We start from the raw sequence: 10,903 nt of genomic DNA on the forward strand, positions 1-10,903 counted from the left end.
TGCAAGCCTAAGGTAGTTCCATATCTTGTGTAAGTACAAAGAAATTCTATTGACTAAGGATTGGGAAGGATCCAGTGTCTCAAAATCCTTTAGTTTACACAGGCTTTCTCCTCCTCTCTAGAAAACAACAATAAGAATTTCTTGGGTCTAATTCCTGCACTGTGATACTGCATAAATTAGTATCGTGACGCTTATCAATGCTAACAATTCATTGTTACCTTTGGAGTAAATCCTCATGATGCATGCCAGATCCTGGTGTCTGTGAACACGCAAGCAATAAGAATAGCATTAAGCAAAGGGAACACTAGCTGCTCCACAAACATTGTTACCCTACCGTATTCCACTCCAGTTATAGGTAAAATTGTTTTCTACATACTCTTCTCCATTGTGTTGCAGTTACTCACAGATTTAAATTATTTTCCAGACCTTCCTTATTACAGTCCATTTGCATAGTCTGATAATCCTTTCTTAGTTACTGCTTTCATTAATGAATTTATTACATATGGTTTAAAAGTGACAAGTTGAACACAGATTTGGTCAAAAGAAACGCTGTTCTAACCAAATTTCTCTGGATCTACACCTTTTTAACAAGGAAAGCAACCTGAAGTCATTTAGATAACTTACAGGAATGGCACTCAGCCAGTATGATGTCTACTAAAAAAACAACCCTAAACATAAGCAGAGGAAGTTCATTGATTTCAAAGAGTCTGAGGAGGAGACAGTGACAGAGATGTTTGCTGTAGGAAAGTAGACATTCCTTAAAAGAAGATCATTTATATGTTTTTCTGTGGCAACATCCAGAAGCAACAAAGACATTAACACAAAAAAAGACTGGCTCTAAAGGGCCATCCGCCAGATATGGATGCACCTTTGCATTTAGGACAGTAATTTTCTTCCAAAGACAGAGGTGGAGTCCAGGAGTGCTGATTTTCTAATGGAAAGCTTTCATCCCAAGGAAAAGTATGATGTCTTGATGAATACCACTCAAATTTGAGACTTGTTTTGTGACAAGGGAGTGCCTCCCCCATTTCTTTGCAGTTGTAGTCCCTGCAACGGCTACCAATTTTTGCCCAACATGCATTTCTATACTTCCTCAAAACTTGAGAATTGTGGTTAAATGCATTTAATTGGGCCCCAAATCTATTCAGATATTTGCTTCCAGCTATTAAAATAAGCAAAGATCATCCAAATCTGACTGTATTAGAACAGGCAGGAGAACTTTACTCACTGATTTATACATCAGAAGTATACCTTTGTGATGCTTCTAGAGCTTCTGCCTTCTAGATAGGAAACCAGTCTCTGCGGAAAACACTTTAACAGGATGGAAAATCTACTGCATTTCTCAATAATTTGTTCTAATGGTGATCACCAAAATTGTACTTATTTCCAGTTTGAGTTTTCCCAGCCGCTTCTTACAGTTATTCGATCTGTTCTGCTCATTGTTAGGAAAATCCAAGCACTCTCATCAAATATAATTGTTCTTTTCCAAGAACACTGCGATCACATTTCCTCCTGCGCAAAGTCAGATGGCTATTTTTAGACTCAGGGTATACTGGAACACCGAACAGCAGGTATTTCCAGTCATTTTTCACCAGAAGTCTTTGATGCTTGTGGAAAGATTCAAGTCCTAAATGCACTAACTGGGACCCCAAACTACATCATCAGCTCACTTCATCGTCACCTCATCACAGAGTCACAATGGAGGAAATGGGTCACGTTCAGCACACTTCCTGCTTGTACTTACTCTTTGCAGACTTCCTATTGCAGTGACTGTTTTAATGTCAGCTGGCCTCAGAGCATGAACTGCGGAAAGGTGAAAGACTTTAGGTTAAAAAAAAAAAAAAAAAAAGGCAGTAACCTTGAAAGAAAGTTACATTCACCAGTATACTAAAACATAGCAAAATTGATTAATACATAAGAAGTCTATGCTGATCTTTTCGACCGTCAGTTTTAAATCAGTCAGAGAGGATGAGAAGTTTTACTCAGGTGTTCAGATCCACTGAAATGCTCAGTCATCACGCCAGAAGAGATCACAAAACACCACTGTGAATGATTTAAATAATAGTGGCATCCTATAGCCACTGGTAGGATAGCCACAACAGCAGCTGAAGAAACCAAGATAAAAAAGTAATTTTAAATAGAACAAAAGACTGAGGAGTTCATAGAGCCCACCCTCACTTCAGTCATATCCCACACATACACATCCCCTGAAACAGCTGATTTCTCCCTCAGCCCATTCTCAAATAATTTTGGGAGGGAAAGCCTCTACAGGGACAATCAAACACAAACCTGAAGATGAAGGGGTCTCGGGTAACATCGCCTGTTCACATGAAAACTGGAAGCTTCTTAGAGCCTTTAACATAAAAAAAATATGGTTGATTGCTTAGATCTAACAAGGAAATTTGTGGAAGGAGGGGTCCTATGGGCTCCATTCTCACACAGTACCAAGCTCTTACTCATGTAACAACAATTTTAAAGAGCAATTACAGCTCTGCTAGAAATACGCAGGAACACAGATCTGGACAGCAGCATTTTCAAATTCACTCTTCCAAGACTTGATTCTTTTTGCTCAGTTTTCTTACTGATTGCCATAGAACTGGGCCTGAGCAAACAATAAAATGTGCTGAACACAACCTGTTACACCCATTGCTGCAAAGAGTGAAAGCTTAATCTGGAGGAGGTCATCAGGACAGCTACTGCATGCATCTTCATATGCCAAGGGGCACCCAATGTACACCTCAAAAAGCTACATCTCCAACATGCAACAGGAGAGGCAGAATGAACCAGTTCTGGGCCCTTGGCAACTGTTAACATTCCCATGTGGTCATAGAAAGGACTAAAGAGAAGGGGGGTAAAAAAGAATTGCATTTGAGGCAAGGATGATTGATGGTGATTGATGTTATTCACTTAACATAAGAGACAGCTAAGTACCACGAGGAACATTGTTTAATGCCCTCCTACATCCTGACTCCAGGTATGGTCCAACACCTAGTACTTAAAAAGACAACCCCGCCAGGGTGACTTTGCTAGGGCTTCCCTCATCACTATGACCACGTTTGGCTAGCTACGTAACGGTGAAACCCATATTGCATCAAGGGCCACCACAGTCCACACGCACCCACTAGTCCTCAGTTGGAGGTTTTCAATGCTGCGCACGCCTTGCACCATTATAGCACAAGGAAGAGTTTAGTCTTTTGTTTCTAAAAGAGCAACAGAGCATCTAGGAACAAGTGCTAACCACAATCGATCTACGTACAGGATACGCAACGTAATAACAAACGTCGCTCGGAGAAACCTTTATTTCCTGATTAGGTACTGTAATCTTGCAGCTGCAATGTCACATTGCTGAGTCATTTGCTTTACATTTATTCTTTGCAAAATCGAACAGTTTAGTGCACCAAGCTGTAGTTTTTCTTCTCCTATCTGCCTCGAGGAAGTGACAGTCAGAAGGGTGATGATAGGTGTTGAAAAAAGGAAAAAAAGAGAAAGCTGCACTCATACTTTACCTTTAGTTTCCCCTGATCTTCCAGATTTTCTGCATTACCTTAAAAACATAAAAAAATACTTTAACCTTAGAAAAATACTTTAGAAGACTTAATATACCTAAAATGACAGAATCCTGACAGAAGCAACCTTTTTCCTCTGCCCTACTTTCTGAGAGTGAGGTTCATTCCAACAACCAAATGTATTTTTGTAGTTTTTGCTATACTAGAATAAGCCTTTAGTTATTATAAGCAGGTGAGATCTGTTGAAATTAGTGGAATACAATGAAGTCATACACAGAGGTGACAGACTGCTTGTGCATCTCCTCAACCAACCTCATCCTCCATAGGCCCTTTCTACCTGTTTTCCTCTTCAGCACATTCCATATATCTCAGTAGCTTTGTTTTGTACAAATTTAGAGTAATTTGAACATGTACAAAGTGGAACTCCTTAGAAAGGAGCAGTTCACATTAATCTACATCTTCCCCAGTCAGAAAGCAACATCATGCTGTTGTGAGTTTGCCATAGTGATACAGAAACAGCTGCCATTTCTTCTCTTAGTAGAGAGTGTTGACAGATGAAACAGACAGAAGTCAGGCCTGTAACTATATCAGTAAACATTATTCTCTTTTCTTGAGTATGCACTTGGATTTATACGCATAGATTTTGGGTTATCCTGAAATCTCCACAAAGGTAGCTATGATGTCTGGGTGTGGACCCTCAGCTGAACCTCAAAGCGTGCTCACAGCTGTCCCTGTTTGCCACACTGAAGCCATCAGCATCCAGCAAGTCTCATAACGAGTCTTTCTGCACTTAGAATAATTGTCATTTAACATCCAGGAGCTACATCTGGAATATTTAGTCCTGCTGTGTACTTCTGCTCGTAAATCATTCTTTCCATGTCAAAGACAGAGGAGACGCGGAGGCAGCCCAGCCCAGCAGGTGAGATACACTTATGCATAGGACAGCCAGCAGTGCTCACGCTGCAAGGAGGTGATGTGCCTGGCACGAGCAGGGGGCTCCGAGCAGCCCCTGTGGACATGGGTACCAGAGCACACAGAGGTCAGTACGGTGGCAGAGAGCCACTACTGCTCCCCACAACCACCTCAGTCTGTCTCATGAGCCATACTACGTGACCATCTTCAATAACCATCAGGAACTTCCATGCATTTGGGTTGGTTTTTTTTCCCTACTCGGGTTTCAGACATGAGCTACTTGCAAATTTATATTATTTTTACTGTACTTTGTAGAAGGTTGAGACATTTGCGTGACATTTTATTTCAAATTCATGCTTCTTCCATCTATGTTTTTAGCTGATGCTTTGCTCAGGATGATAACCAGAATCCCAGCTCTGTTGTTTGAGATACTGGAGGCACGTGCAAGGAAGGATTTGTCTGCATCATGCAAATCGGTTGTAGTAACTCAGGATCTTTCAGATTTTTAACACTAATTTCAACTGTATTTGAGAATAGTCCACAGGTTACATTGAGTGAGAAAGAGGATCCAATCCTATTTTTCGGGATTGCAGAGGTGGGGTGTGAGGAGGGGGTGAGTTGGGGAATGGTCTCTTAACATTTCAAAGATTTAAGAACAGCTATTCTTTGTCAAACTGAAGGTCCATCTAACCTGGGATTCTGCCTCTGACAACACCCAAATGCCGATACTTAGGGAAAGAACAATGAAAATACAGGTATAATTCCATGCTCTGTCCTCCCAACTATCTGTGCTGTTGGTCTCCCTGAGCAAGCAGCTACTTAGTGTTGAAGAACTCTGAGACCTTTCTTCTGTGAATTTGTCTATATGTTTTTCTAACTCTTTCACACTTCCGGCTTCCCCCCCAACTCCCATGGCAAAGGTACTTCACCATTTAAGTATGTGTTGAAAAATGCTTTTTCTTGTTTTAATAACTTGATCTGTTTCCTTGTTATTCTTGCAAAGGGTAGTCATTCCCGTGTTCCCAGAAAACTTATCATTTTGCATATGTCTGTCTGTGTTTATCATATACCCATCCATCTTTCTTCCAAGCTGAAGGGTCAGTCTATTTGACTTCATGTGGAAGTTGTTTCCTAAGTCTGAGCACTCTTCCCCTTTACCCTCCCTCCTAGGTTTTTCCACACCTGTTTTGAGATGAAAAGTATAGACAACTGTCAAGATATGGGTGAATTATGGACCTACACACAGCAGCAGAAATGTGTTTTCTATGCTGTTCTCTCCCCGATTCCTGAAATTATTTGTTAACACTGAGCTGATGTTTTCAGATAGCTACGTTCTGTGACCAAGCAGTATCTAAATTAGAGTTCACCATAGCATATGCATAGCTAGAGCAAGTTTAAACTTTTAAGTTTTCATTCCAAGCATCCTGAATAGTTTTGCATCAGCAAGCTAGCGTGCCCCCTTATCCAGATCACATCTGAATACATGGAGAGAACATGCCCCAACACAGATCAATACGAGCCTCTGCAGGTTCACTCTCGTCTCTTCTCACAGTTTGAAAATTTGCAATCTGATTTTTCAGTCCCCAGCTTTTAACCAGGGGCCCACAAAGGTGCCCTCACCCTCCTCACCCTTATACTGTGACAGTTAGCTTCCTTAGGATTTCTTGCACAAAAGATTTGTAGAAACCCAAATACATCCCAGCTGAATAATCAATCAATGGGCACATAGCCATTGTCATGGATTTTATTCATCAATTCCACAAGGAAGCTCCCCTGTTATATCATATTTACTCCCGGTCAGTTCACTCTGTTCTTTAAGCTGCTATCACCAATTTGCCTAGTACAGAAGTCAACATTACTGCTTTTGTACAACTACCACTGCAGTTCCCCACATCCTCCTAACAAGAAACCCATTATAAAAACTGGTTTCACATTTGTTGTCTTCCATTCCTGACACCGGTGCTGACTCAAAAAATAGTTCACACCACAGTTAATATGTAGACATGTTCGTATTTCTGCTTGGCATATTTCCACTCCCTTGGGTGGATATCATCTAATCCTGGCAGGCTTTTTACTATTTGTTGTCAATTTGTTCAAGGATTTGATTGTTCCCCAACTTGTCCCCCACACTGAAAGGCTCTGAGCACAAGGACTTTTTTAAGCTTTTGTGCAGAGGACACCAAAGAAAAAAAAAAAAGAAAAATTAATTAAGCTTTTCTGTTGGGCTTCAGCTTTCTTTTATACACCAGTCAGCCCTACAGGCTCCCTGTTTCAGATGTATTTGAAAAGGATTTATTCTTTTTTATTCCTTTGACAATGATTCATTGTTGCCCCTTGGGTTCATTTTTTTGCTTGGCTGATTAAATTTTAACCTACCAGAGAATATATTCTTTAGTTTTCTTAGTTTACTTTGGATTTATGCTTTCCATACAATGATTATTTTTAACTCTGCCTGCTCCCAATATTATAGTTACTCCCTTACTCTATTCATTTTGTAATTCTAGCTTGTATTTTTAATTTTCTCAACATCACAAAAAAAAAAAAAACCAACAAGTATTTTTCTGACAATTTTCCCAAAATCTGGGAGAAAGATTCTACTCCTTCCTCCCTTGCTTGTATAGTTAACCTGTTTCAGCTAATAATTTTTACAGGCTGCTATCAAGCAACATTTTTTCCTGAATCAAGTTTTCACAGGAACTCCAGTCACCATGCATCTTTTCCCCTAAATTAAAGGGCTCAAAATGTGATCATTTCTTCTGTTTATTTTAGGCACCAAAACCTCCTAACAGTTATTTATCAGAGCACATTATAATCATCTGACAATACTCATCCTCACAGACTACTGGTAAGGTAAAGCACTATTATTGTTTATCATTATTTTCTTACAGACAGAGAGCTGAAGCACAGAGCCGATAAAGCCAAAACATACACAGCATTTTTAGTCCTACAAAACTGGCATATGGCACCACACATGAACTTCACAGACCCGGCATAGGCAACAAAGGCTCCCCCCCCTACCCTGAAATGTGCAGAAATCTGATCAATGACGTCCTGAGTGCCAGGATACTGCCTAACCCATTCACACAATCTTCAATCACTGAAAAGAAGATGATCATAGATATGAAATCAGAGAAAACCTCTGTCCCTTGCTTGAATTTCTGCACCATTTTGGGACAGATCTCGCTGTTAGTCTAATTATTTGATGATGTTTTTCTCATCAGAAAGCTTTAGTGCCCGCCTAAGACACAGTCAGTCCCCAGAACAGTGCAAACCAACGCATGTATCTTTATCGAAAATGATCAAACGTACCCCAGACTACCTGCAAGATCAGTTTTACTCGCAGATTTTCTTCATCCTGCTTCTAAGACTCCTGCTATACACCCACCTTGCAACAACTAAAAATATAGGTTCCTAAATACTGTGTAACTTTAATTTTCAAAGGGCCTTTCAAAACCTACCTTCTGAGGAGAGCAACCAAAGGAACACCAGGCCTAACGATAGCTTCATGATAAACGCCTGTACGAATTGATAATCTTGGAGTGCTGTCTGTTAGACGTTAAGTCTCTGAAGAAAGAAATTATCTTCTTTTTCCTCCTTTATATTTTAACAAATTGATAACTCAGCAGCCATAAAATTTATTAGAATCTTTACCTTTGGAAAGCAAAGTGACAATGGTATCTTATTGCAAAGACAAGTGTGACCTCAGTTTATAAATTTCCCTATCCAAGGGTCAAAGGAGTGCAGAAGCAGCACAGCTTCTCTCGGTTGTTCAGAGGCAGCTGGCCACTTCTCAGGGAGACTCGCAGCAAATACGATGACCTAAATCACATGAGTCAGCTTCCAGCAGGGTCAAGGGTCTTCCAGGCAATACATAACACATTAATTTGTCATTAGCCTGTCTCTAGCAAGCAGGGAAAGAGCCTCTGTTTGTGAGGCAACAAGGCAACTGAGCCCCATGTAATAGCCTACAGCCACCTGAAGAGGAAGGTTGTGTTCTTCCACATCTCCTTCCCTGCCTCTGCTCCTTCCTTGCCTTCAACCAGCCTCATGCTGTGCCTGTCTCTTTTCCACTAGCTCCAGAACCACCAGGTCCTTCTCCAAGCTGATTTGGCTTGTTGAAACTCCAGAAACCCTAAGTTTAACTGGCTGCCAGAGGAATGTGAATAACATGAGAGACAGCACAGAAGAGTGTGGGAGGGTCGTGATCTGAGCGAGGAGAGCAAGCCTCCATTCAGAGCAGCAGCGAGCCATGGTGTAGGGCAGCGCACCTCTGCCTTGTGCTGTGAAACCCTGTCCTCAAGTGAGGCAATGTAAGAGATGTGTCACCTCTCCTGTGTTACCTGAGATTGCAAAGTTCCTGATGGTGGGAGAAGAAGCAGAGAAACGCCAAGGGAAGTAACACAAACCTTTAAGTACCACCAGCCCTGGTAACTGGCACATTAAAGACCACTTCTGCAGCTTCAGCCCAGGGGATGCAGGCAGTTCTTCTGGCAAATTTTCCTTCACTGGGGTATTCCTCATTGGTATTTGCCAAGGCAGAGTACTAGCAGAGAAGCAGGATTGGCAACCCTGTCCTTATCCTGCCCAGGTCTCCAAAACCCTGGCTACGACGCTATTGCAGTAGCCTGGTCATTTCTGCAGATTCAAAGAGCATGCAGAAATGCCAGTTAGACTGTGATACTACACTCCCCAGCGAGACTCTGCTATACCTTGATTACAGTGTCAGCATCAAACCTCTGAAGAACATCCTGCTGTCCTCACACAAAGCACCAGAGAGACCGCTGGTCTCTTCCAAGACCGTTGACACACAGATAGAGCTCCTACATGAATAGTGGGCGAATGCTTAAGTAAATAGCTTAAAATGCTTAAATAAACCACTAACACACCCATCTTGGGTAGTCTAACCCATCCTTCAAAGGGCTGTTTATTTTGGCTTTCTGTTGTTTCATGACTGAAATTTGACATTCTTTGAAGAAACACATTGGAGGTAGATCTTATGCCCACTTTTCAAAAAACAGGAATGTAATATTAATTCTGAACATGAACAGCTATTGTTCAGAGTGACACACGAGGAGGAATCTGCACAGTCAGGGGAAAACCTCCCTCTACCCTTCAAGCCTCCAACCTCATCCCAGCACAAAAATACCATAGACCTCACCAGCACAAGCAGCTACTCACCACAGACATGGCAGCACGTTCAAGTCTGAGAGGGTCGAGCTCGTTCCACTTGGGGATCTCACACCCCGAAGCACAGTTTGATACCCAGGCTCCTTTGACCAGTAAGGTAATGAAAAATTAGAAGCTTACTCGCTGGCAGGGCACCACACCAGCCAACAGGTCCCCTGGTTGGGCTGAGCTGAAATGGAGTTCCCAGGCATATGGGCAGACTGAGGGAGGCCCCAGGTCAGGCTCATCAGGGTCATTGTCACCTGTCAGTCAAACTGTCATTCTCGGGGTGGATGGGAGTTACCTTTGCTGGTTTTTGTCGTGACATACAAGGGGTAGTGTCTGCTTCACTCCTCAATAGAAAGCTCTTATTATCAACAAGTCTGAGAAACACACTTCTTAGTGAGCTGGGAGTGTTTAAAATCCCAGGCAGTCTCTTCCTCACTGTACACCAAGTGAAAGAAGGAAAGGAAGATAGCATTAATTCATACATTTGCCATAAACCACAGCTCCAAGAGTAAGAGTTTAGCCTTTAGACACTGTGACATGCTTCAGAAGGGAAACAGCATTAACTGCAAGGCTTGTAAATCTTCTGTAAACACTCCTTCCCACCACCCAAGCATCAAAATAGCTCCTAGATTGAATAGCAAATAGCAGGTGGCAGTAAAGATCAAAGAAGTTTGCAAAAGGGAGAAGAGAGAATTTTCTCTTAGATGTAGAAGGTGTCAAGAGACGAATTAAAGCTTTTGCATTACTGCAAGGGCAAAGCTGCTTCTCACAGAAGGTATGAAAACCTCCAGACCATGAGTCAATGCCCAGCTGATGGTATTTAGGAATACTCCAAGGAACTGCAGCCATACAGCTAATTACCTAGTGATGAACACAGAGCATCTTGTGCCTTCTCTAAAGTGCCTGCCACTGCTCAGGTGGCACAGGGAGCTGGCTGGACCTTGTAGCTAATCCTGCCTGAATTGTGTGAGCCTTCTTGTCACCTGCCCTGGGTGGAGGAGGCTGACAACACAACTTTACACAGAAGAGCTTTGCATGGAAGATGGTGGCAAAGAGAAGTTTTGTGCCTTGGTATGTTCTCAAGCAAAGGACACATTTCTCATGTCGAGGCCCTAAATAGTGCATAACACCACAAAACCAAAAGTGAGGTCCCAGTTACAGCTTTAAAGTAAGCATCGTCCAAAAGATACTCAAACATATTAGCCAAGCTTCTTGGCCCATTGCAACATTTTTAGGTGGCTTCTAATATACCTAGAGCTTCACCTCTCATACCTGGTATGGGAGCTATAGCTGGGAAAGCCAAGGGATTT

General features: G+C 41.9%; 1 protein-coding gene across 1 annotated transcript in view; it reads right to left on the reverse strand.

Annotated features, from left to right (window-relative positions):
- Nucleotides 1–7,925, reverse strand: part of PLB1 (phospholipase B1) — an 84,677-nt gene extending 76,752 nt beyond the window's left edge. The window contains exons 1-5 of the mRNA XM_074579675.1: nt 7,877–7,925; nt 3,507–3,544; nt 2,290–2,353; nt 1,745–1,803; nt 219–259 (exon numbers count right to left, since the gene is read on the reverse strand). Coding sequence (XP_074435776.1) covers nt 219–259; nt 1,745–1,803; nt 2,290–2,353; nt 3,507–3,544; nt 7,877–7,925 — 251 coding nt within the window. The remainder of the gene's footprint in view (nt 1–218; nt 260–1,744; nt 1,804–2,289; nt 2,354–3,506; nt 3,545–7,876) is intronic.
- Nucleotides 7,926–10,903: the final 2,978 nt, after the last annotated feature.

The sequence above is a fragment of the Larus michahellis genome, chromosome 3 (assembly GCF_964199755.1).
Source record: "Larus michahellis chromosome 3, bLarMic1.1, whole genome shotgun sequence".
NCBI classification, from domain to species: domain Eukaryota; kingdom Metazoa; phylum Chordata; class Aves; order Charadriiformes; family Laridae; genus Larus; species Larus michahellis.